Source organism: Arabidopsis lyrata (assembly GCF_000004255.2).
Source record: "Arabidopsis lyrata subsp. lyrata unplaced genomic scaffold ARALYscaffold_3, whole genome shotgun sequence".
Taxonomy (NCBI): domain Eukaryota; kingdom Viridiplantae; phylum Streptophyta; class Magnoliopsida; order Brassicales; family Brassicaceae; genus Arabidopsis; species Arabidopsis lyrata.
In genome coordinates this window covers 20,708,148-20,733,289 of record NW_003302553.1, presented here as the reverse complement: position 1 = coordinate 20,733,289, position 25,142 = coordinate 20,708,148, and the positions used below count along the sequence as shown (strand labels likewise).

The window sequence follows — 25,142 nt, the reverse complement described above, 5'->3', positions numbered from 1 at the left end:
AACAAAGATGATAAGCTAGTATTTTAAACACACAATGTAATGTTTCAATACCAAGGTAAAAAAAAACAACATTTTTATTAGTGTATAATGCAGAATGTTATTTCTCATGTTTAGAATGATCCTATTAATCATGGAGATCGATGGATCCTTAATTTGTTAAATTAACTTACCACACTATATATTCAAAGAATTCAGAAGCAAAAGTCAAGATGGTATGTATCATCCAAAGAATGATCAAAGGACTTTCAGACAACCAACCAAAAGTCAAGAACTATGATCTTATAATGTAACACAAAGCTACACTACAGAAAACATTGTATATCAACAAAACTAAAACCAAAATTAAAATTGTCCATCTTTAAAAAACAAACAACAATAAATATTCCTTTCGTGAAAGGTTACAGATTGAATAAAAACATGGAAATAGACAAAATGTGCAAGATATGTATAAGGTTATAGTGGTACGATGCCTCAACATGAGCCATTTAGTTTACCAATTAGTTGTGATGTTTCTTAGAAAAGAAACATGACGGAACAGAGACATTTATACAATGTTATTTAATAGTAACTCAATGCACTACTTTGCCTAGTAACAAACATAAGACTGGATTTTGTACATGTTTCTATGTACTAAAGTAGAGAGTCAAGAGCTTTCAAGTCTAACAACTTACAAGTCCAAGAACCAAACATTTAATACGTTTAGTCGACATAAAGAACAGAGAAGAACATAGCACGTATTCCACATGCCAACAGTGGGGATGATAAAAGTGTATTAATTTCTGATTTTGACATCAATCATAGAATATTTAATTGTTATTGAAACAAATAAGTATGGTAAGGAAATCAAAAAGATCAATTCACATTCTAGTGATTCAATAGATTTTCAAGCTCCATCAAGTAGACTAAGAGCAGCCACTAATATCATAACAGAGATATTTTCAATCACTGTATAGTAAAGACTCAAGCTAGCATGTACAATTTATAGAATCTAACACAGTATCCAGAATTAATTATGCAGAATACCAATCACTAAGAGTTTAGAGCATAACGTAAAACAGAGACATTCAAGATTCAAGAAAAATACTATATCATCATCTGCATGAGTCTCATCTACGTTCAAATAAATATATACAAGAGACTACAAGATGCATCCATTTCATAAATTAGAAACCTTAAGTGCACCAAAACAGAGATAACTAGTAGTTTACACATAATCTACTACAAGTCTCATCTACGTTACAATAATTATCTATAAGAGACTATACAAGATATAATGTTAATACAAGATATTTTATAAAATTAGAAACAAGTTACAGAGTAGCACCAAACAGAGATAATTAGTATTTTACACATAATATACTGTTCTAATAACCATAAGTAAAATCATAAATACATAGTGTGATTCAATAGAGATTCAAACTCTATCAACTCTGTAACACTAAGAGATCAAAGCATAGACACTCATACAGATATATTATTAATCAATGAATTTACAGAATCTAACACAGTATTCATCAGTTAATAATGCAAAGTACCAAAATATCAATCATCAAGAGTTTAGAGCATAACGTAAAACAAAGACATTCAATATTCAAGAAAACTACTACATGATGCATCCATTTCATAAAATGTGAGACCCTATGATACACACAAGAACCGAAACACACAATGTAATGTACCAATAACCAAAGCAAAATCTACTTATTTATCAATGGATATGTTAGCACTCAGTTTCTAGAATCTGGCAAATATATCATTCAACTTAAATATGTAAATTTTCACTTGTAATAATATCAATTTATCACAGAAAAGTCTAAAAAAGGATATACCATTAGAAAGCACCTTTTTGAAGCATATACCTGAACAAATTATAATTAGTCATTACTTCATGTCTCTGTCTAATTACAAACAAGATAGAAAAGTACATACCTGTCAAAAAAGTCTTGAAATCTCCTCAGAGTCCATCAATTTGAACGTAGTCAGACGCACATACCTGAAGAAATAAAAATTGGTTAGTCTCCATTACAAGTAATACCCCTATACTTACCTCGTTCTTTGATGTTGATTGTATTTGCCTAAAGACTCAAAGACTTTTAAGCATTTCTTTGTTTTTCCTATTTGTTTTAGGCTAAGTCTTTATCTTAAGCCTTCTTTTAAGTTGTATCCAACGAGTCTTGAACACTCTATAGTCTTTATCAAGTATCTTCAAACTGTTGGTCGTTTTTACCATCCAACATATCCCCTCATCCTTTTCAGCAGATGGTCTATTCCATCCTAGGTGGTCGTTATAACCATCCACCCCCATTGTCTTAACTCTTTATGTCTTATCACTTTTCTAAGCCGATGGCAACTCTTTAGTCTATGTCTTTCTGACTTGTTAAGCCGTTGGTCCGAGGTGGTCGTTATAACCATCCACCCCATTGTCTTTGACTCTTTATGTCTTATCACTTTTCTAAGCCGATGGCAACTCTTTAGTCTATGTCTTTCAGACTTGTTAAGCCGTTGGTCCGAGGTGGTCGTTTTAACCATCCACCCCATTGTCTTAACTCTTTATGTCTTATCACTTTTCTAAGCCGATGGCAACTCTTTAGTCTATGTCTTTCTGACTTGTTAAGCCGTTGGTCCGAGGTGGTCGTTATAACCATCCACCCCATTGTCTTTGACTCTTTATGTCTTATCACTTTTCTAAGCCGATGGCAACTCTTTAGTCTATGTCTTTCAGACTTAATAAGCCGTTGGTCCTAGGTGGTCGTTATAACCATCCACCCCAATGTCTTTAAATCTTTATGTCTTATTACTTTCTAAGCCGATGGTATTAAAATTGTGAACTCTTTAGTCCTCTGTCTTTAAGACTTGTTTAAGCCGTTGGTCATTTCCATCTCCCAACACGCATGCACTACCCAGCCAATACATCTGATTCAATCCACAATTATGCTCGGGACAATGTCCCCAAATAGAATCTGACAGAACACTATTAGTTAGTGCCTGCCCATGAATCTTTTTGGGTTTTGAAAGAAAAACGAAAACATCAAAAACAAAACCAAAAGTTCCCAATTTCCCAAAATCAAGAATCCGGATAAAAATTATTAGGGTTTGAAAACAAAAAATCTTGATTCCAAAATCCGGATAGCAATTATTAGGGTTTGAAAACAAATAAAATCATGATCCCAAAACAGATTTCAATTGCAAAATAATCTCATCGACGAGAAGTGATCATACATGTTTGTTCTCGACCGATTTCGATACTTGAAAACTGAAAAACAAAACCAAAAAACAAAGGTTGAAATCGGGAAAGATAGAGATTTACATACCTCGAAGACGGGTTTCACGCAGAGACAAGCTTCCATAAAACCCTAAACAAGATATTAGATACGAAGTATTAGCAAACCCTAAAAGAAAACACATAATAGCGAAAGATGAGGAAGAAATCTAACCAATCAATCACCACTAGAAAGAAGAAGAAAATGGTAGCAGTTTTACGCTGAATCAAGCCTCCTCCAAGTACCATCAAAACCCTAGATCAATACAACATAAGATCCATCACAAGAAACTCATTAATCCGAAAAACAGATTCACGATCTATAGAAATCGAAAGAAACATTTGAAACGGATCTCTGATTATGGATCGAGAGAATTCTTCAAGAAATAAGACGAGAGCAAATTTGCGTTTTGCTAACGGATATGTTGACCGTTGAGATCTGTCAGATGCTCTAATCAGACGGTCTTGATTTTTCCATGTAAAAGATCAAATTAGGCCTAACAGAGCTCTAGCTAGGCCCAATGAGGCCCATTGATTCAAAATTTAAATGTTTTCTCTCACGCTCCTCTTGCGATTTTTTTACCGTTTGTTCTCCAGAGTCGATGATCGACTAACACTTTTTCACATAGATAGAAGAAAAGGTATACGGAATATTTTAATATTCTTACTAAACTAAAAAAGTTATTAAAATTAATAAGAAGTTGAATTACCCAGATTATCTTGTAAGTTGTAACATTAACACAAATATACGTAATACATTTATTTATTTATTGTTAAATTCAAAAATATCTTGATAGGTTAAATTTTGTGGACTAAATAAAATTTAAACTTATTGTGGACTATTTTAGAAAAATATTTTTTTTTCTTTTTTGCCGCTGCTGGAACTTATCAATACAATAAAAACACTATGTTTCTCTCATGATCTGACATATCAACTTTTTCAGCTTTCCTGGATGTGACACGTCATTAAAAACGAGCTCCAATCAAAACATTTTAAATAATACACCTCAGCTTTGTTACCAGTAACAATTTTCTATCTAGCCACGTCACTCTTTCTCTCTTTTTGTTTTTTTTAGTCTCATAATATTAAAGAAACAAAGAAAATAACAAAAATAAACAAATAGAGGAAAACGTGGAAGCCCACTCGATAAAATAATGGTGAAACTGTTCTTATTGAAACACCTGAAGAGACGACGATTGTCGTCGCCGATCACCGCCGACAGAGTTTGTTGTCAACTCGATTTGCCATCGGAAGGAGCTCCAACAACCACCGGAAAATTCACCGATTCTCCAACAAACGCCATCAATCATCTTCTTCTAAACGTAGCACGCGGCATCTAGATAAGCAATTGAATTGACGATTATGGAGAACACTGAATGCCTTTGGACCTCTCGGAAGTTTGTTGATTTCGACGAAATCATCAACGAGGGCTGCGTTTTGGTGATGGGTTCGTAACTTGGTCCGTGAGATGAAACAGGCTCGAGGATTTTCTCTTGCAATTGGACGCTCGGGCAGTCAATGACTTGTGAGATGCAGTTACGAAACACCTCGGTGAAGAGACGGAGGATGATTGAAATTTAAAGTAGGCACTAAGGACGGGGAGAGAGATTAAGAAGTGAGAAGAAGAGGCTAACAAATCAGAGTTTATCATCCATCCCTCAAAGAACCTCAGAGTGTGATCCATCATCTTCAACATCACAGCCGCCAATTCTCATCAACCAAGTCTCAAAGCCGGCAACGAGCGTTTACAAGATCCTTGAATGCCCAATCTACACCAAACCAATGTACCCACCAAACGAGTGGTCGAATGTCAGATTTCGAGTTTTGACGACGAGGCAATCAAAAAACTAAAGTCAGTTTAATTCTCGATATTCTTCGAAAGGGGATTCGAGTCTGGTCAACCATAACGGAGTAAGTTTCATTTCAAACATTTTGCTATTTACTTGGAATTAGTTCTTAGGATTTAGAGAAATTGAGAAATATAGAGGGATGCAGAGACTTTTCCTTCTAAGATGGTTAATCAATTTATGAGTAGTTTCCAGTGGCACTTGAATATTGTTCATTGTAATGTTTGCACATGTTAAACATCAATAGATAACATTTGTCCTGAGTTGGCAAATCTATGAAATTTATTCAATCTCTCTTTTAAGAAAGTTTGTTGGTTGATGAGTTTTGTTCTTATGAAACCTCATCTCTATGACCATGAGAATTTTGAGAGGAAGCACACCGTTCCTAAAATGTTCTTGATGGCGAATGCCAATGCCAACAAGAACGAACGAGAAAATTGACCATGGTCTTGATGTGGTGAAGGCAATTGAGAAGGGAAGACCACTGTTTGGAAAGCCGTTCAAGTAGGTGGTTGTCGTCGCGATTGTGTTAATTTCTCTTACATCATCTTAACCTCATCTATCATCTCATGCTTCTCCGTAGGTGAAACTATGTATTAGTTAGGGCGATTCAGCCTATGTTTGCCTTTGTTAACAATCATGTTCATGTGTCTCGACTTTGCTTTTGTTTTACTTTTTAGAGTTTGAATAGTTATAAGTTTGTAATTTCTTATAGAAGATCCGTTATTTTGTTCCGTACATACAACGTTAGTTTAGACGAACAAGCAATCTTCTGAGTTAACAAAAGAGAACAGAGAGAAAAATCAGAGTTTGTTTACCGCTAACATATCAATTATTTTAAGACCAATTAAACTACTTTGAGGAACAGAGGGTCATGAAGAGGAAACCAAATCGATGTAAAAGGCGATGGAGTTATAGTAATCCTGAAAAATTTTGGTAAAAAAACTTTTCTTCGCTCGAATTTGTTTGAGTGTGTAGTTCATATTTTTGTAATGTTAAGGAAGAGATTGTTGAAATATTTTTGAAGTGTTTTGTGAGATTCATTAGCTCAAATTCTGAAAAGGGCACATGTTAAAGGTAAATAATAAGAAGAAAAAATCGTAAACCATGTACTTATGATAGCTGGGTGGGATTTCTATTAACAATGATCATGATGTTTCACCAGATGAGTTAGGTGCTGTTCGTTTCTCCATTCAGATGATCCAGCTGAATGGAGATGAATATTGATGTTCGTTTAGAGCAATTTAACAGAGCAGTGAGATGGATTAGTTGGATGATTTTTAATAAACTCATCCAAAAAATGATTGGAGTCTGATCGGAGCAGTTAACCGGAGCTGATTCAGTCTAAAATAGAAAATGACCTAAATACCCCTACTTAATTTAGAAAATTACACTCCTGAAACCTAATCCTCTTCTCTTTCTTTCGTTCGTCGACGATTCTCTGTTTTTGTTCTCTTTACAAACAAAATCAGCTCTCTCTCTCCGCCGGATCTCTCGCCGGCCGTCCACTTCGCCGACCGTTTCTCTCCGCCGGATCTCTCGCCGTTCTCTCCGCCGAATCTTTCGCCGTTAGTTTAAGGTAAGATTCATAGGTTTTGTATTGAGTTTATGATGCTTATAGGCTATAATCTTTCATGGGTTTTTCATAGAATTATTTGTGTGTATTTGAGCGGCTATAATTTTTCATGGGTTTGATTATTGGATTCTTATAGTTCATGGGTTTGATTATTGGATTCTTAGTCGTGTATTTGATTCTTATAGTTCATGGGTTTGATTATTGGCTTTTGTTTTGGCACTTCTCTTGGGCGTCGTTGCTTATTAAGGAGCTTGAACTCTGTTTGCTTATTTTTCTATGGTTTGTTGATTGTATTCAGGTTGCAAGATACTGAATATAGAGCTTACTTTTACCTCAGCTAGGGTTTGTGTTTGTTGTCCCTTTAGTTGCTATTTGTCATTTCAAAGTGTCAAAGCTATAAAATGGTGCTTAGCTTTTGTGTTCCTTGATGCAGCTGATTAAAGAATTTTAGTTATTGCTTAGTATCAAACTCATATGTCAGCGGAAGATATGATGAATCTACTAGACATATTATTCAATTATCGTCTCCTTTTAGAAGTTTATCATGTCATAATTTTAGAAGATATGATGAATCTGATCGTTTCTGCTTTCTATTGCACTTTACTTTTGGCTTGGATTTATTGTCATCTATTGTTGATTGTTGTTGAAAGCCGAAAGCTTCTATCTTATATGGTTCTATTTTATATGTTTGAAAGCTGAAACGATGCATTATCTTAAAGCTGAAATCTTCTGATCATTTGGAATTGATTGATTCAGATACGTTTTGTAGTATCATTCTCATTGCAAAGATCTTATCTTGCTGGTAGGCTATAGCTAAAAGTTGCTTGGTCTTGGTGTTTGTATGAGTGATCAGAGAAATTTTTGGATGCATTATCTGCAATGGGTTGAACAACTGAGATTGATTAGCTATTTGTTATTTGGATTTTCTAATTTCCTTTATATGTAGTGTTATTTGGTGGTAGATCCTTGTAGTTTTTATGCTCTGTGTAGATATTAGGATGAGTAAATATTTCCAGCTTTAATTATTCTCGAACTTGTGTTTGTGTTCATGATTTTATTGTTTCTTAACTTAGAATCGGATTTGTAATATTTTAATGTAGTTAGAGAATCTTAAGCAGCTTGTAAGTGAGGTTTTCGTGGTGAGAAAGAAAACTTAGATAATTTGGAGTTTGTTTGGTATATGTTGGTTGTTGTTTAATTTCATAGCATATGCTTTGGTTCTTATATAAAAAAAAAAAAAAATCATGAAAATAGAAATTTAAATGTCAAATATAATAATTTGAAATTTATTTGATTGTAAATATATATTTGATCGGTAATTAATATGGTTAGATTAAAATTTAAATATAATTAGATGAAAACATAGGCATTTTAGTCATTTTCATATCAAAAACATTTAGATGGATCATTCAGCTGAACAAACAAACAAAATTTTAAAGAAAAGTAGTTAGATGGATCATCCAGCTGAACCACAAAAAATGGAAACGAACATCATTCAGATGGATTAGTCAAATAGACTATTTGGATGAACTATTCGGATGCATATCCCAAATAAGCAAACGAACAGGACCAGAGAAGAGGCGCTTCGCTACGAGATTTGCGGGACCAAATCAATGCCCATTGGTCCCTCTTCCTTCACACTGTGAGAGCGATTGGCCAATTTCTACAGATAGACGACGACAACGACGAAGCAGCAGCATGATGATGGAGTAACCAGACGAAGAAGAAGAAGGGTACTGTGGTTTTCTCTCTTTCTCTCCGTGTTTTTCGCACTAAGTGATAGAGATCCTGGGTTCTTCTATGAGTTTCCGATTCCACTGTTTCATAGATAGATAGGTTTCTCAAACTTCTCCTCCGATTTCTGAATCTTTATTTGGGTGAAGAAGTGTTCCTTTATCTGAAATTTTGACCAGCTTGAAGCTAGGATTTGGGTCAAGTGTTCCTTTTTCTCCCTATTTTTCTAGATCGAGATTGCTATTTTTGGTAACTTTTGTCAAGTTTCTTTTTTTTATATATGTGTTAATAGATTCAGAATTTTATATCTAGGGTTTATTAAATTTCTCAAAAATTGGTTCTGTGTTTTAATGCTGAAATCTGTGGTGGATGTTTTCAGATTACAAGAGCTTCTGAAGAATCACTTTGAAGAAGAAGACAACAGAACTCACAAGGTAAAAGCCTTCTCTCACTCATATTCAACATCTACCACACAACTTATACTATACTACATTGTCTATGAACAAGTTAAGATTCAGAGTTTATTAGTTTTCAAGATGTGGGGTATTTTGCATTCAAGTCAAAATCAAATATTATATTGAATTTAGTCATGATTCCTTTTAATGTTAACTTAGATTTTTGTTTTTCCTTTGTTTCATTATTATGATAACTCAAGTGCGCTGGTGAGATAGACTTAATGAGAGAATACAACAATTTCTTATAGTTATTAAATTCCTATCTTTAACGATAAACCCAAAACACAAAAAAAATGGTGCTACTTCTCCGATATCGATCCTTAACGATAAATCCCACTCCTTTAATACCAAATTCTCACAAATTCCACACCCTCCAATCATTTCGTAACCCTAATTTCATCTCTACCCCAAAAATCTCAGCCTCTTCGAACAATCCAACACCAACAACGAATCGTTCGATCTCCGATGCGGCCAAATTCGCTAAGTCAGTGTTATTCATACCTCCTGGTGTAGAGATTGAGGAACTAACAGATGATATGGTTCTTCCGGGCTCCAATATCGTAATCGGACCTTTTGCAGGTCATTCTCAAATCAAAGAAGTTGAATTTGTTAAAAGTAGTGCTCGAGCTAGAGATTGCACTAAAGATGATCGTCCTGAGATTGCTATTTTGGGTCGTTCTAATGTTGGCAAGTCTTCGCTTATCAACTGTTTGGTTCGTAAGAAGGAAGTTGCTCTTACCTCTAAGAAACCTGGTTTGTATTTCTTATAATTTTGCTTAAAAAATTGAACTTTTTTGTTTTGGAAATCTGAAAGTTTTGATTTTTAATTTTTGGTGAAACAGGGAAGACTCAGCTTATAAATCACTTCTTGGTGAATAAGAGTTGGTACATTGTGGATTTGCCTGGTTATGGGTATGTGTTTTGATCTCTTTTATCTAGTTTTCTTGTTTGATATTGAGACTAGGATTTGGCATTTAGGTTAATCGGTTTGGTTCCGTTCGGAATTTTTGGAATTTTGGTGTTTATGTTATGCAAAATTCTCACCGAATTAGATGGAATGAAAGTTCGGTTCGGTTTGGTTCAGTTCGTAAGGGACAAATTTTGGTAGGTACAAAATTGATGCCGAATTAGAATCGAAAACCAAATTCGGTTCGACTTTTTCATCAGAAATAACTTTGGCTAAATTTGGTATATTTTGGTTCATTTTGGTAAAATTTAGGATACAGTTACAATAATTACGGTTAAATTTAGGATCAAAGTTCGGTATTTTTTGGTTTGGTAGTTCCGAAACCAAACGGAACCAGTTACCGAATTTCATCATTCCTCTTGCCAATAGGTTTTCAACCAAATTAGCTAAATTTAGGTTCGGTTTGGTTGGCTTATTCGGTTCTGAACTGGTACATTTTGGATTTGCCTGGTTATTGTTTTTGATGATTTCGGTTCGATTTACCGTAAGAAGAAACAGAACAATGATGTTTGGTTAAATTTGGTATATTAATAGTTACTCCTCTCATGGTTCTACATAGCTTGTTTGGTGCTTTCGGTTTAATTTGGGTAAAATTTCGGTTATTCGGGTTCAGTTTATGAATTATGATAGTATATTAGTAATTTTACTTAAATTTAGAATAAAATTTTGGTAATATCGTTTAGGTGGTTCCGAACCAAACCGGTTGAGCTGGCTAATTCGGTTTGGAACTGGTACATAGTGGATATGTATTTGATATCTTGCTTTCAGATAAAAGTTCTTGTTTGATGTTGAGACTGTATTTGCAGATTTGCTAAAGTTTCAGATGCTGCGAAAACAGATTGGTCTGCGTTTACTAAAGGTTACTTCTTGAATAGAGACACTCTTGTATGTGTTCTACTTCTGATCGATGCAAGTGTTCCTCCTCAGAAGATTGATCTTGATTGTGCTAATTGGCTTGGTCGCAACAATGTAAGTGGTAAATTTGGCTTTTGTTTGTTCAGTGAAATGTTGCTTTGAGGAGTTGTTAAATGTCGTTTTCGATGATTTCAGGTACAGATGACTTTTGTGTTTACGAAATGCGATAAAATGAAAGCAACGAAAGGGAAAAGACCTGATGAGAACATCAAAGCTTTCCAACAAATCATTAAAGAGAACTTCAAAGTACATCCTCCTTGGATTTTGACGAGTAGTGTATCGGGTTTGGGCAGAGACGAGCTTCTTCTTCACATGTCGCAGCTAAGAAACTACTGGGATCAATAGGTGTTCGAAAAGGTCGGTTTTAATACATTGGTTATATCAAATGGCAGTTTTGTAATGTAACGGTAACTTTTTTATTCATAGATAAGATCGTAAAATGTTATAAATCTGTGGGAACAATTTCAAAAATTGCCGAAAAACTGGCAAGAATTACAATTAAAGGAAGCTTTTTTTTTCTCGCTACCATCTTGAAAGATTTGCAGGACTGAGAAGAGGGAAAGCTTCCCAAAACCGAGATGATGACGGTGAAAGATCAAACGCGAACGGGTTATCCTTAGCTGTTGTTGTGTCATCAGAAATCTTGACTGGCTTAGCTTCAACTTGATGCACCTCTTGCTCATGGTCATGTGCACCAGTTAGCCTCTGAACCAACTCCTTAAAGTTAACAGGCTTGACTCGGTAAACTTTAGGATGCATCCGCTGAGCCAAACCCGATACGGGTTTTTTCCATGGCTTTGCCGGTTGCTTTCGGGTCGAATGAAGCGAGGAGTGGTAGTTCTGAGAGAAACATGGCTGAGAAGTAGCTTCCATGAAGATCAGAAGTTTCTGCAATACACAAATGATTTGAAGCGAAGTGTCTTCTTATCTTGATGGCTTTGTGTGTACATAAGTATTTATATGTGTGTGGACGGCATTATTATATGTCAACGTTTTTGAAGCGTGTGGGTCAAAAGTGTTTTGGGTTTTATGATCTTCTTTTGCGGCTTATTCGGTTTTGACTTTTAAGTGAAATAAATGTGCGTTTTTGGGAACGAGATGGGTTGGTTCATGGAATTGAAATGTCAACGTGGGCGTGCTAACTATTTTTATGTTCTTGTTTATTTAAATGTTAGGTGGAAAAGCAATGAGAACAATTTTGGATTAACATGGTTCAAGTCTAACACTGAAGGAGAGCAATGGAGCATCATTAGTTATTTAATTCTCTTGTTTTGTTTTTACCTTTTCTACCTTTCGTTAAGATCCTGGAAAAATGTTTAGGTCCACAACTACACAAAATAACAAACAAACAAAACTTTTGCTTCCAAGTGTCAGAGTAACCAGACGAAGAAGAAGAAGGGTAATGTAAAGAGATATCTCGATAAGTGATGAGACTCAATTATCCACATAGAAAGATATCCTATCTACAAAACTTGAATACCACTTTCCAATGTTTGCAAACATTTTAGAAGTTGCTACATTTACCCTAAAAATTATATATTAAACTTTTCAAATCTATCAAAATTGTGATCTACATGTTTTTAAGTAAAAGAAAACATTTGGTTTTTTGGAAATCAAATTAATAAGTCTTAAACTAAAAGATAGATTAATCTCGAAATCGCGGGTAAAGATCGAGTTTTTGCCACTTAAAATGGCGAAGAATATATCTAAAAGTGCCGCTAACATTTGAATATGTCGGTTTCTTCCATCCATTCGGAGTTTGACTCGGTCCATGACCTCGGTCTCACCCCCATCTTGAAATATAACACCATCTCCATTGCCTCAAAGACCTTGCTTTCATCCAAAACCTTGTTCCAAACCCCACTCACTACGCAGTAATTGTTATTATACGGTGCTCGGTGATGATTCACATGATGTACACGTGAAACAAGCAGCCCAATGTCTTGCAACCCCACCACAAGAGATGGAAGTTTGCTCTTGGTTCCATGAGCCCAAGTATGGAACAGCTGACAAAACAACACGCTAAATGCAAACATGCTTACAAAGCCATGAAACACATGGTCATCAAATGCAAGGTCTAGTGATTTTAAAGGTGGTTTTCCTTTAAGTAGCCAACTAGTATATATTATAAAAGATTAATAAATACAACAAATATATTCTTGCCGCTTGTAAAGTTTTCTATTTGGTTGCTCTATGAATTTTATATTCCAAAAAAAATCCGAATTACATGTTATTATTATTTTTATCTCAAAACACGCATTTATTTATACTTGAATCTAGATAGTGAGACATCAACAATACTAATACAAACTACTAAATTGCAAACCACGTCGCATATAATCGTGCCTATAATAACGCATTATCTTAATTTTTCTATAATAGTCACATTATACGGTATTGATCAGTACGGACGAGTATTGGCATCACCCATGGGCCTAGGAGCATAGTTACATACAACCCAAACATACTCATTCTTAAAACACCTAACCGTACCACAACCAAGGTGTGTCGATTGATTAGCCACAATCTGAGTGTAATGCCCACACGGTTCACTACATCTGTTGGTGGCATAATTGTAATAAGGCTTCTCCGTCAACCAAAACTTTGTCGCGATCGGACCGCTCATGGTGTCCATAGGTTGGACCCACCCAGCGGCTATATTCTCGCCGTACATTCCATCAGTGGAATGTTTCATGGCACAGTCTTGGGATCGTACGTTAGCGTACCTCTGTGCATGGGCAGCAAGTTTTTCGTCCCACACCAATGGAGCAACCCCGACCGCGGCTCGAATCTGGTTGTGAATCGCTAGTGTTTCTTCCGGTTGGAGATCGTCCATTCGGTTAAAGTTTCTCAAACCATAGATTTGAGTTAAGACGATGGAGGATAATGTTATTACCACGAAGCTATAACCAGAAAAAGACATTTTTCTCTCTTTTGTTTTTGTTGTAGAATTGTTTTGGAACTAATTATGTTTTCGTGAAGACTTATCAGATTCCTTTTCTGGTGGTTTTTCATCTCTTTTTGTAAGCCTCTCAAACAAAACAAGATCTCCGTGACTATTATTAAGTTTTCAATATTCACCATTAAACCAAAAAAAGAAGAAGAATTGTTTTTTCTTTCTGTTCAATTATCAAATAGTACGTAAAACCTATCACTTACGTTTAGAAATTTCTTAAAATAACATAAACTTTAAGATGAGATTCTAATTTTAGAGTAACAAAATATATTTATCATTAAGTGATAATTAAGTTATCCTAAATTTAAAAATTTGATAAGAATAATCAGAAAAGTCAAGAGTTAAATTAAGGGTTTGTTTGGAAACTAATTCGTTTCTGAAACATAATTGTAGAAATGGTATAGTTACTATTCACAATTAGGAGAATAGTCGGTGAGACGTCTTTGTGAGATACAGAATTGTGAGATAGAAATATTAGTGGGTTTTGGAAAAGACCAAAAAGGGTTTTTGTGTTTATTCGTTTCATCTCTCGGTTTCTCTCTCCATCAAAGCTCTGCAACTCTGCTCCATCTCTCTCCCCGCTCTCATTGCTCTCTCTCTCTCTCTCTCTCTCTCTCTCTCTCTCTCTCTCTCTCTCTCTCTCTCTCTCTCTCTCTCTCTCAATTTTTACAACTTTTCTCCATCTCTGCAACTCTCATCTTTTTTTTTGGACAAACTAAACATATCATATAATAGAAATGAGTTTAACCTCTACTAAGAGAGGATACAAGGCTACAAAGAGCCGGATAAACCGAGACAACGGCATACATAGAGGTCGAGAAAGAGTAAAAGCTAACAGCAACAACAAAGCTCAAAATGAGACTTTGGGATAAAGGTGAACTAAAAAGTTCTACCAAAGAGGCATCCAACCAAGAGCATCCAACAAAGCAAACATCTTTAGATTGGAAGACCTTGTTGAAACCACAAGGAGGAGAAAACAAAGCCTCCATAGGTCCTGACGCCAAACAGTCAGCAAAAGCTGAACGAGAACAATCTTGAACAATGATCCTCGCTTCTACATCAAGTAGAACAGTCTTCAACACAATGCTCCCTGCAACAATACCACTAAACACAAGTGAAGTATTTGGGAGGATAATAAGCTCCTTAGAGGAGAGATGAGGGCTGTGAAAGCCCCAATGACCCAGGTGAACTGGTCGGTTGTTGTCAATACTCAAACATCTTTGTCCAAGCTGCCACGAAACAACTTGTAACAAAGCAAAATCGAGATAAACTCTGCATACTGCAGTAAGTGATCGCATCAAAGCGATAAGAGTGCTACAAGAGAGCACAAAAGTAGACACAAGAGTATCCAAGCCCATCAAAACTGAATAAGCTAGATCAGAGTTCCACAAAACCAAAGCCAAAAACTCAACGAACATCCAAATAATTCTTTCCATCCTAAAAGAATTAGAGGGTGAAGAGCTAGAGCTAGAGCTAGAGCATACTTGGGGGAATGTCTGAGGAGGGAAGGTGTGGGCGTCGACGAGATGACAACCATCACTGAAGTAGGCTATGGTTGAAGAGGTTGGGCAGTGACGAGCATCAAGATCTCCAAAACAGATTGCAAAAGGAGACTCGTCGGGAGGCTGCCAACCAACGGTGAGGGGCACCTTTGTTGGCAGGTGAGAAACACTCGCCGTCGTTGGAAAGCTAGTTCTGGCGGAGGAGAGTTGGAGGAGTGAGTCAAACGCGCTGAAGGAAGTGAAGCTCGGCGGTTGAGAAAGAGATTCACCAAAGGAGAGGCAGATCTGCGGGTCTGGTGGAGTCGGCGGAGACGGAGGCTGCGGCGGTGGTGCACGAGTGGGCCTCAGATTGAGGAAAGCAACCGAAGACATCGGTAAGCAACTAGAGCGGCTCGAAGTCGACAGAGGAGAGAACGTCATCTTAGGTGAAAAAAAACTCGCCGGAAAAACAGGTCCGTCACCGGACAAAGAGGTCCACCTGAGAGATCTCCCCTTAGCAGCAAGCACCGATCAGGAGAGGACGTTGTCGGAGGAGCAACGCCGGAAGAAGAAGCTCATTTCGTCAAGAGGAGCGGCTCCTTGGTTCTCGTGCCTGGGAGAGAATTTTAGGGCGAACGATGGCTTATCTCTGCAACTCTCATCTATCTTCTCCAATGTCATAGCTTAAATCTCGCGTACCCTCACTTACACAACTCGATTACGACCAATTAAACACAAAGCCATTACGAGAAACATAGACAATTTTAGGAAATCCCTATAACAAATTAAAATTGGTTGATTTGTGGATTTCAATTCCAGGTTCGTTGGGTTTGGGAATTCATTTGTGAAATTAGAAATCAAGTCAATATTCTACAAGCATGACCCTTCAATAATTACAAATAGATCGATATCTATAATTAATCAGATGATTTTTTGTTTGGAACATTTAGGATTGGTCGTTGCTTTTACTTGATATAATAAGTGAAATTAGAGTTTTTTTTATCTTTTGAGTTAGTTGTTGTTCTTTACTCGGGATTCTTTTGATTTCAATGTGCTCTCTATCAAAAGGTTACCGTTTACTTCTTCTTTGGTGTGTAGCTATTTCTGCGATTCTCATCAATTAAGGTTTATTTGTTGGAGTTTTGGTTAGTATTTGTTATTAAATTGAGAATCGATTAAAGATGTTGTTGTAGGTTCCGTGGTGGAGAATGGCAGCGCTGAAATCATCAAGTGGAAAGGAGAAACTTTCGAAAAAACTTGAAATTGCTGAAGATGGTAAAGAGGAGAACGATGAAGAAGAAGGAAGCAAAGGTGAATAATTGATTTTCTCTTTAGTGATTATTGATCACGTGGTTTTGTGTTTGTGTCTTTAATTACTGCACACATTTGGTAAAAATGGATCTTTTGTTTTTGATCTTTTAAGCTTAGGTAGGCGTCAACGAAGAAGAAGAACAACATTAAAAGCAATTAAGAGATTTTTGTTTTTGACTATTTGTTTCTTGTAACAACATTAAAAGCAATTGAGAGTTTTCTTAGAACCGTGACGCCGTCGCTCAATCTCAAACGACACAAAGGCCAAGCTGATCAGTACTCTCCTTCGTCCCTGGATAATTGCTTCTCGGTTTAGTGTGTCTCTCCTTCTTGATTTAGTTACGCAATATACTTTGGTGGATTAATGGCTAGATAATAGTAAGAAGAACCTTTTCTTTCTCTTTTCCTAAGATTTGGTTTGTATGGTGTTGAAATAAATCTCTTAAATTCACTTAATGTCAGGTCGATATGTGTAGAGTTAAGTTAGAGTTAGACAATTTGGATCTTGGAATAAACTCTGGTTAGGGTAAGAAATTCATTATCAATTTAACTTGCCATGTTTTGCTGCGGATTATTTGTTACCTAGACAATGGGAGTATGACTTAAATGACAATGGTTGATTTCACAGGAATAATCTAAAGTACTACTAGATATCAACAAAGAGCAACTACTACTTGGAGACGCTCTTCTTGTACCTTGCTAGAAAATTGATTGGGGATAAAAAGACTTCACTTTGTGGAGACACGAGCGCTTGCTCCACCAGAGATTCACATTGACATTGATGATCAACAGAAGAATGAGGACGAGCTCTTACAGTCTACAGCCAAGCACTCCCCATATGCTCCTTAACTATATTGTACAAATTAAAGTATCCCTCCATCAAATACATCGTACCATCAAATACATCGTACAAATCAAACTATCCATCCGCCAAATGTACCGTACAGATCAACTATCGGTCCGCCAAATGTACCGTACAGATCGACTATCCGTCTGCCAAATATACCGTACAGATCGACTATCCGTCTGCTAAATATACTGTACAGATCGACTATCCGTCTGCCAAATATACAGTATAGATCGACTATCCGACCTCCTACCGATGTACCAACAACTAACGATCAACGGTTGACAGATACTGATCCTGCGTGACAAAAAGACTTCACTTTGTGGATACACGAGCGCTTGTTCCACCAGAGATTCACATTGACATTGATGATCACTAGAAGAATGAGGACGACCTCTTACAGATCGACTATCCGTCCACCAAATATACCGTACAGATCGACTATACGTCCGCCATATATACCGTACAGATCGACTATCCGTCCGCTAAATATACTGTACAGATCGACTATCTGTCCGCCAAATATACCGTACAGATCGACTATCCGTCCGCCAAATATACCGTACATATCGACTATCTGTCCGCTAAATATACTGTACAGATCGAGTATCCGTCCGCCAAATATATCGTACAGATCAACTACCTATCCGCCAAATATACCGTACAGATCGACTATCCGTCTGCCAAATATATCGTACAGATCGACTATCCGTCCGCCAAATATACGGTACAAATCGACTATCCGTCCGCCAAATATACCGTACAGATCGACTATCCGACCTCCTACCGATGTACCAACAACTAACGATCAACGGTTGACAGATACTGATCCTGCGTGACACAAAGACTTTACTTTGTGGATACACGAGCGCTTGTTCCACCAGAGATTCACATTGACATTGATTATCACTAGAAGAATGAGGACGACCTCTTACAGATCGACTATCCGTCCACCAAATATACCGTACAGATCGACTATCCGTCCGCCATATATACCGTACAAATCGACTATCCGTCCGCTAAATATACTGTACAGATCGACTATATGTCCGCCAAATATACCGTACAGATCGACTATCCGTCCGCCAAATATACCGTACAGATCGACTATCTGTCCGCTAAATATATTGTACAGATCGAGTATCCGTCCGCCAAATATACCGTACAGATCGACTATCCGTCCGCCAAATATATCGTACAGATCGACTATCCGTCCGCCAAATATACGGTACAGATTGACATCTTGGTATGACTATTAGTTGAAATTTGACTAATGCATTTAAAAATGTATATTTCTTGTAAGAAATGCTCACATATCTTTTTTTTTTGATAAAGAATGCTCATGTATCCATTGTGTGTGTATATATAGATGGCTATCATCTGGGAAGAAGAACACAACACAACTCACCACAAACACACAATTTAATTCCAAAAGAAAAGAAAAAACAAAAGATGAATGCCACAAAGTGTGTTGTGCTTCTCGTGATTGGCGTTTGTTGTGCCATTGTCACCGCAAGGCACGTCGAAGAAGTGTCCAAAGAGACCAAATTAGGCACCTCTCTTCCAAAAACTACTACCAAAGGCGTTGGAGCTCAGCTTTCTGCTTATGGCGCTACTTACAGCACCAGTGATGTCTATAGCTTTGCTAATGCTTTTAAAAATCCCAAAGGTCCAGGGAGCAATGCATACAAAAATGGCTACACAGGTACCAACGGAGTAGTCTATGCCAAGGGTCACAAGGCAAGAGTTTCTTCTGCAAGTCGTTCTAAAGCTAACGGCAATGCTGAAGCTGCAGTGACTCACAAAGCTGCTGCTGCACGTGCAAAAGGTTTGGTAAAATCCGACTCAAGGGTGAAGGGCAGTTCCTCTGGGAAGAAGAAGGGCTACAAAGGATAAAAGAAGAATTGAGCGTGAGGCGATCTCATGCTTATTGCTCAAACCTATTAATAATATCCTACAAACTCACAATCTCTTTTCTGTTCATAAATAAAACTAGAGATTGTCACCTCTAAATATTATTATGAAATGCTACTCTTTTCATTGACCTCTGTGAACCTTCCAATTTAGAAAAAATTCTAAACAATATGCTAACTTTTAGGACCAGACTCTCACATGGGTTTCCAGTGGTCCCAACTCCATAGGTTTAGATCGGTCCTCTGCAATAATTCTACATGATATGAATGACATTAACTCTCAAAGGACCATACAAAAAGGAGACTTCATGTGTATGCTAACTTAGATCTATATCTGGTATTTAACAACACAATGATAGTTCTTGATTCTTCAACAATGTATCATCAAATTTGAGAACTTTCCATCAACAATCATCCCCAAAATTCAGTTTTTCCACTGGATTCACTCATATCTAAAGAACAAATTTTGAGTTGCAGTCAAAGACTATAATAAATTTACAGATTTAAGAGGACCAAAATTGAGATTGACTTAACTCCAACTTCAAGCTCTTTTCAACAAAGTCGATTTCTGTGACAAGATCCTGAATCTCTCACTCAGTGTCTATCATTGATCTTAAGGAGAAGTTGTCTTCTTTTGAAAAGCAAGAAAGCAGCTACAACTACTTGCAAAGCTGCAGCTACACCGGCGAAGAAAAGCCCCACCGTCTTTCCCGTGTTCACCTTCTGTTTCTTCCGAGGAGGCGGTGGTGGGTGTTTATGGTGTCTTCTCTGTCGCCATTTTTTTCTTCGGTGGTGAATCGCCTTATTACTCTCAACGACCTTTAACGGAGGTTGCGGTGGAGGAGGAGTAATGGAAGAATCTTGTGATTGTGAGTCGACGAAGAAGAAGACGAAAGAGATAAGAAAAAGTCTCAAACTTTGTAATGGCGTTGCCATTTCGCGAAATTACAGAGGAAAAACAAAGTGAGATTCAAAATCTCATAATTATGAAATTAGGGTTTCGCGATTGGAGTAACTGCAAAACCAATAGTTGCAAATTGGGAGAAATAATCTAAATCGATTTGAGGAAAGAAAGAGAAGCGAATCTGAAGAAAGTCTCAAACTTTATGTCTATGGCATTGTCGTAAATATAAGAAATATAGGAGGGTTACAATGTCTCCAAAACAGTAGAGCACAGTGAAACGTGGAGAGTTTGCCAATTGTGAATAGTACATGTACTACTTTCCCAATTATGTTTGAGAAACGTACTATATTGCAACATATTCCTTAGTGATTTCCAACTCGATAGAAGGTACGAAAAAAAGTCAAGAGAATCTACAAAAGGCACGAAAAAAAGTCAAGAGAATCTACAAAAATTTATTGATTAATGATTTATGGTTTTCCTTCCAAATTCATTAGTTTCATTTATGTAATTAACAACGAAAGTCGACGTGAAAAACGCTCGTTAATCCGACCAATCGTCGAATTTTGATTGGTCTTGTTAGTTACGTCGTTCGATCGCATAATTATATCTCTAAACTGTGTACTCCACGTGATGTTATATAACTCTCGTGAGTTTATTCAACACCCGTGAATCCGTGATATATAATTGTTCTACGTAAACCATTCCTTAAGATTGTGAGATATAATATTTTGTAATGTAGAGTGAGTGAGGTGAGGCACTAATTTAAATTCTATAATGATGATGACAATTTTAACATGTTACAAGCTTTCTCTCTCTCTAACAAATTGAAAATTTTTAGCACACCCGTGAAGAAAACGTACTATGCTTTTTAAAATTAAAGAACAATCTTAACCGAAATTGATAACGACCTCTAATTTAACAATGGTTTTGATCGGTTTAATCAACTCAGTAAAGAGAGACATACTACTCACGTGAACTATAGCTCGATTCATAAGTAGAAACTCAATGTTGGTGAGATTGATTATTCATGGTTGAGGTAGATAGATGTAGGGTAACGATATTTCACCCACAAGAAGAAAATATTCTCTTAGAGTTGATTAATTGAACAAAAACAAGCTTGAGGGAAGGTGGTGGTATCGTTTAGAAGTCCAATATAGCTCTTTAGGAGGGTCCTTTAAATCCCACCATACCAAGATTCAACTTTTGGATCTGTCTTTACACGGTACTTTTTCTATTATGTTAATAAAAATCAACTTTTGTATATTAATTGAATTTAAATTGATATACACTGCATTAAGGTATTTCATATATATATATTATGAAAATGTTCTATTTTGTTCTAGGGTTTCCTCTTCTTATAATCTTAAATGTCGATATAAATCGATTATAATAAAATCCACAACGTCAATATATCATGGATGCATTTCTCACATTTGATGGTAATTAAACAACTATAAATTTAGTGTGTATTTATGTATGCTTTTCTCATTTACGTATAGTCGGATAATTTAGAATCTAAATCGTAATTTTTGGTAAAGTAAAATGTTGTTAAGAACAGAAAACATTATAGTATTATTTTTACTTGAAATCACATGACGTACCGTAGTAATTTTTTTTAATTTGGTATAAAATGATTTAATCATTAATACGGACGTTGACCTATGTAATTCCCCGGAGGATCATAGCTACAAATCACCCAAATATACTCATCATTCTTACACCTCACCGAGCCACAACCGACTCGAACCGAGTCACGCCACACGATCTGAGTGTAGTGTCCACACACACCATCACCACCGCCACACGTGTTACTGTCATAATCGTAATTTTCCTTCTCCGTCATCCAATACTCAGTCGCAACCGGACCGCTCATTGTTCCCCAACCCGCGGCTAGATTTTCGCCGAATGGTCCCGAGGAATGCTTCATGGCACAGTCTCTGGCTCTTTCGTGTGCATAGTTTTGTGCATAAGTCGCAAGAGTTTCGTTCCACACCATTGGTCCGACTCCGACCATGGCTCGGGCCTTGTTGTGAACCGCGAGCGTTTCTTGCGGCTTGACATCACCATTTGCGTTTGCTTTTGGCGGTTGAGCGGGAGTGTGACGATAGGCTTGAGTTAAATCGGAGAATAATGCGACTACGATGAAACTATAACCAAAGAAGGACATTTTATTCATTTTGTATTTGTGTGGTTAATTGTTTTGGAACTTATTGTGTCGTAAAAGAAAGCATTTTCTTGGCTAACGTATTTATAGAAGTTTCTTTGGTGGGCTAGGAGTTGGGAACGTTATTATTCTTTTAAGTTTTGAATTGTTGAAAAAATCTTTAACATAGTGTAAATCCAGGACAACCAATTACAATTTTAGCATCAACTTTCCAAAATTTCATCTTTTTCACATTTTAGATTGACAAAAGACATATTTCATTATCTACGTTATCCTAAGTCAGAAATATAATTGCAAAGTAAAATAAGAGTTTAAATGCGCCCATAATGCATTTCCAAATTTGCAAAATGAAATGGTTTGAATGCATTTCCAAAATGTTACGGTTTTTGAATTGATTTTGATATTATCTTTTACAAAAGTCAAATGTTCTTCCATGTACAAGAAAAAAGTCATTTCAAGAGCAGATAAATTAATATATGATCCCAAAGACTCAAACTAGATTTACTTATAGTTTATCTTAGCATATACAAATTCATATTAACATGGATTAGAGGGCACTTTTGTATGTACTCTCTTAACTGTAAACAAAAGTACCGCGATCTTGTGTATTAGCCCCAATTTTATGAAATCCGGTTATAACATGATAAGCAGTTATAAACATATAATATAGAACGAAGGAAAGTTATAAAAGTATATATAAGGCAATCATACGATTTGTTGTAAATGTTTACTCGAAGTCGCCGTTACTTTTCAAACCCTTTAAATTGAGGCAAATAAACACAAAAGTCAGAATCAATGACGTTCGTTAATCCCACCGAAAGTCGAGTTTTGATTGTTCGGAAGAAAAATAATCATAATTATAGAATTATACGTATCACTAAGTCTAGTAAGTTACCTTTTTCTTTCTTTCTTTTTTTTGTTTTTTTTTTTGGTGCAATTGCAAATCTCGTAAGTTACGTAAAATCTATAATCATCAAGATATTATAATTCACGAGAATTATATTCAACACCCGTGATTTGTTCTCAGCTTCATTTTCGGAGAGTGATTGTTGACGTTTTACTTTGGATGGTAAAATATCCGCTGATTACTTTATTATAATGCGTGTCCCTGCTTCAGTCTTTTTTCAAAACAAAGATGAATCACAAAAAAGACTTTTTGTACAAGTTAATTAATCATATCTTATATTTATATTTATATCTTTTATTCGAAGTCGTATCTTTTAATTATATTTATATCTCATTTGATCAATGTTATATTAGAGATTTCTTGGAAAAAAAAAAAGATTTAGGTTTGAAAAAACGAAGAAGATTTAGGTTTGAATCAAGGTTAAAAATATATGAACTGAAGAAACAAATTGTCTTGGTGAACAAGATCTCCGTGAGGTTTATACAACTTTACAAGAGCTCGAGCATTGTCTTCACACTCTTGAATGATCTTGATGAAACAAATGAAAAAAAAAATCTGAAAATATAACGATCCTTTAATATAATTTAATACTCGTAATATTATCCACATGGCCACATGCCATAGAGAGATAACAAAAATGTTTATTGCGACATCTAAACTCATCATGGTTTGTGACTAGCTCCTTCAAGCTTAGCTCTTCTCATTTTCTTTCTATGGATATCACAATAGTAAACGTTAAAATCATCAGAAAACGAATTTGGGGCAAAAACGAGTTCCCCATCATCAGTGGTTCCCGAAAAAGTTAGTCGTAGACCCCAAAACGCATGCGAAAAAGCAAAAGTCTTCGACCAAATTTGCTTCTTCGCATCATCGAGAACCCACAAACTAAAATTATTACCTAAGAAACTAAGGCCTGCTAATTTCCCTTGGTACTTTACTAGGTAACTTAACGTTTCTCGAGGTGTTTTAATGTGACCTAAACGCTCAGAACAAAGATCAAAACTAGCCACTATCATAGAGTTAATCCACGGCTTTATCCTAGCTTCATAATACACAACTCCATTAATGTATACACCACTAGTACTAGGAATATATTTAGAGATACCACTTTTGACGCGCCTCCACGGAAAAGAAGAAGATTGTCTACACCCCAATGTATACACACTATGTTCAGAAACAAAATTACTCCATGGCCTAGTGATCATGCGCAATACCTTGTATTCATCATTGCTTGGGTCGTATCCCAAATGCATATAACATTTCATGTTATCAGGATCAAAAAGGTGATCTTCCGGTAAATTTATGACTTGTCTTGTAGTTGGATTACATACCATGAATTGACACTGATGAGAACAACATATGAAGCCGCGAATAGAAATCACTATGGATGATGTAATCACCAACTGGATATGTTTTTGATATCTTCATCTCATGCTTGGCCACTATTGATGATGTTGTTATGTTTGATTCGTGGGAAAGATGAGGCGAGGAGAAGAAGAGCAATTGGTTATTTTCGCCATGATTGATTTTGAACGCGAAAAGGAGACATGGTCGAGACATAGACATTGACATGAAAGTATCTATGAATGGTTGGCTACGGATTACGGAATACCATGTTTTCGATATACATATGAACTTGAGAAGGGCTTTTGCTGGCAGTCTTTGGAGTGTCTCGATTGTTAGATCAAGAGGAATCGACTCTAAGCTACTTTTACGGGTTGTCATCACTATTTCTTCTCTATCCTTTGCTTTCATATCAAGTTTTCCACCGTTTTGACTCATGACCACCTTTTATAATATAAAACAAACACAATCAATTGCTTTAATTTACAATAGATTTCCCCTTTACTTCTGTTTTCCTTCCAATTATGATAACATATCCATGTTTTATATAAATTTATATAT

At 36.2% G+C, this 25,142-nt stretch overlaps 7 protein-coding genes and 1 long non-coding RNA gene across 11 annotated transcripts; 4 read left to right on the top strand and 4 right to left on the bottom strand.

The window, feature by feature from the left end:
* Nucleotides 1-4,397: 4,397 nt before the first annotated feature.
* LOC110229965 lies at nt 4,398-5,847 on the top strand. The gene is made up of 2 exons (XR_002333254.1): nt 4,398-5,171; nt 5,468-5,847. It is a non-coding gene; the product is annotated as an uncharacterized LOC110229965 (long non-coding RNA).
* A 678-nt stretch (nt 5,848-6,525) lies between these two features.
* Nucleotides 6,526-11,275, top strand: LOC9320027 (GTP-binding protein At2g22870). Of its 4 annotated transcripts, XM_021031278.1 has the most exons (7): nt 6,526-6,686; nt 8,183-8,416; nt 8,797-8,851; nt 9,073-9,625; nt 9,715-9,784; nt 10,646-10,808; nt 10,890-11,275. In XM_021031278.1, the coding sequence occupies exons 4-7, from the start codon at nt 9,166-9,168 to the stop codon at nt 11,097-11,099; spliced, it is 903 nt and encodes a 300-aa protein (XP_020886937.1). In that variant the 5' UTR covers nt 6,526-6,686; nt 8,183-8,416; nt 8,797-8,851; nt 9,073-9,165; the 3' UTR covers nt 11,100-11,275. The 4 variants fall into 4 exon arrangements, with proteins under 4 accessions (XP_020886937.1, XP_020886936.1, XP_020886938.1 ...); XM_021031277.1 differs by lacking the exon at nt 8,183-8,416; XM_021031279.1 differs by lacking the exon at nt 6,526-6,686 and having other exon boundaries at nt 7,975-8,416; nt 10,896-11,272.
* LOC9320026 (VQ motif-containing protein 29) lies at nt 11,195-11,728 on the bottom strand. Its single transcript, XM_002883913.2, has one exon. It carries the CDS (start codon nt 11,625-11,627, stop codon nt 11,277-11,279), a length of 351 nt encoding a protein of 116 aa, XP_002883959.1. The 5' UTR covers nt 11,628-11,728; the 3' UTR covers nt 11,195-11,276.
* A 1,182-nt stretch (nt 11,729-12,910) lies between these two features.
* LOC9320024 (pathogenesis-related protein 1) lies at nt 12,911-13,768 on the bottom strand. The gene has a single exon (XM_021031280.1). The coding sequence runs from the start codon at nt 13,675-13,677 to the stop codon at nt 13,156-13,158; it is 522 nt and encodes a 173-aa protein (XP_020886939.1). The 5' UTR covers nt 13,678-13,768; the 3' UTR covers nt 12,911-13,155.
* Nucleotides 13,769-17,732: 3,964 nt separating this feature from the next.
* On the top strand, nt 17,733-18,188 carry LOC110230148 (proline-rich extensin-like protein EPR1). Its single transcript, XM_021032149.1, has one exon. It carries the CDS (start codon nt 17,733-17,735, stop codon nt 18,186-18,188), a length of 456 nt encoding a protein of 151 aa, XP_020887808.1.
* Nucleotides 18,189-18,699: 511 nt separating this feature from the next.
* On the top strand, nt 18,700-19,434 carry LOC9320023 (UPF0540 protein At1g62060). The gene has a single exon (XM_002885962.2). It carries the CDS (start codon nt 18,802-18,804, stop codon nt 19,243-19,245), a length of 444 nt encoding a protein of 147 aa, XP_002886008.1. The 5' UTR covers nt 18,700-18,801; the 3' UTR covers nt 19,246-19,434.
* Nucleotides 19,435-19,856: 422 nt separating this feature from the next.
* LOC9320022 lies at nt 19,857-20,198 on the bottom strand. The gene has a single exon (XM_021032148.1). It carries the CDS (start codon nt 20,196-20,198, stop codon nt 19,857-19,859), a length of 342 nt encoding a protein of 113 aa, XP_020887807.1.
* Nucleotides 20,199-21,717: 1,519 nt separating this feature from the next.
* On the bottom strand, nt 21,718-23,446 carry LOC9320021 (pathogenesis-related protein 1). The gene has a single exon (XM_002883908.2). The coding sequence runs from the start codon at nt 22,340-22,342 to the stop codon at nt 21,809-21,811; it is 534 nt and encodes a 177-aa protein (XP_002883954.2). The 5' UTR covers nt 22,343-23,446; the 3' UTR covers nt 21,718-21,808.
* Nucleotides 23,447-25,142: the final 1,696 nt, after the last annotated feature.

Excerpts from the sequence above, each read along its gene's own strand:
- LOC110230148 (XM_021032149.1), top strand. The coding sequence starts at position 17,733 with ATGAGGACGACCTCTTACAGATCGACTATCCGTCCACCAAATATACCG.
- LOC9320022 (XM_021032148.1), bottom strand. The coding sequence starts at position 20,198 with ATGGCAACGCCATTACAAAGTTTGAGACTTTTTCTTATCTCTTTCGTC.
- LOC9320021 (XM_002883908.2), bottom strand. The coding sequence starts at position 22,342 with ATGAATAAAATGTCCTTCTTTGGTTATAGTTTCATCGTAGTCGCATTA.
- LOC9320027 (XM_021031277.1), top strand. The coding sequence starts at position 9,166 with ATGGTGCTACTTCTCCGATATCGATCCTTAACGATAAATCCCACTCCT. Across the intron at positions 9,785-10,645 it reads GTGGATTTGCCTGGTTATGG|ATTTGCTAAAGTTTCAGATG; the intron begins GTATGTGTTTTG and ends CTGTATTTGCAG. Across the intron at positions 10,809-10,889 it reads ATTGGCTTGGTCGCAACAAT|GTACAGATGACTTTTGTGTT; the intron begins GTAAGTGGTAAA and ends CGATGATTTCAG.
- LOC9320024 (XM_021031280.1), bottom strand. The coding sequence starts at position 13,677 with ATGTCTTTTTCTGGTTATAGCTTCGTGGTAATAACATTATCCTCCATC.
- LOC9320023 (XM_002885962.2), top strand. The coding sequence starts at position 18,802 with ATGAATGCCACAAAGTGTGTTGTGCTTCTCGTGATTGGCGTTTGTTGT.
- LOC9320026 (XM_002883913.2), bottom strand. The coding sequence starts at position 11,627 with ATGGAAGCTACTTCTCAGCCATGTTTCTCTCAGAACTACCACTCCTCG.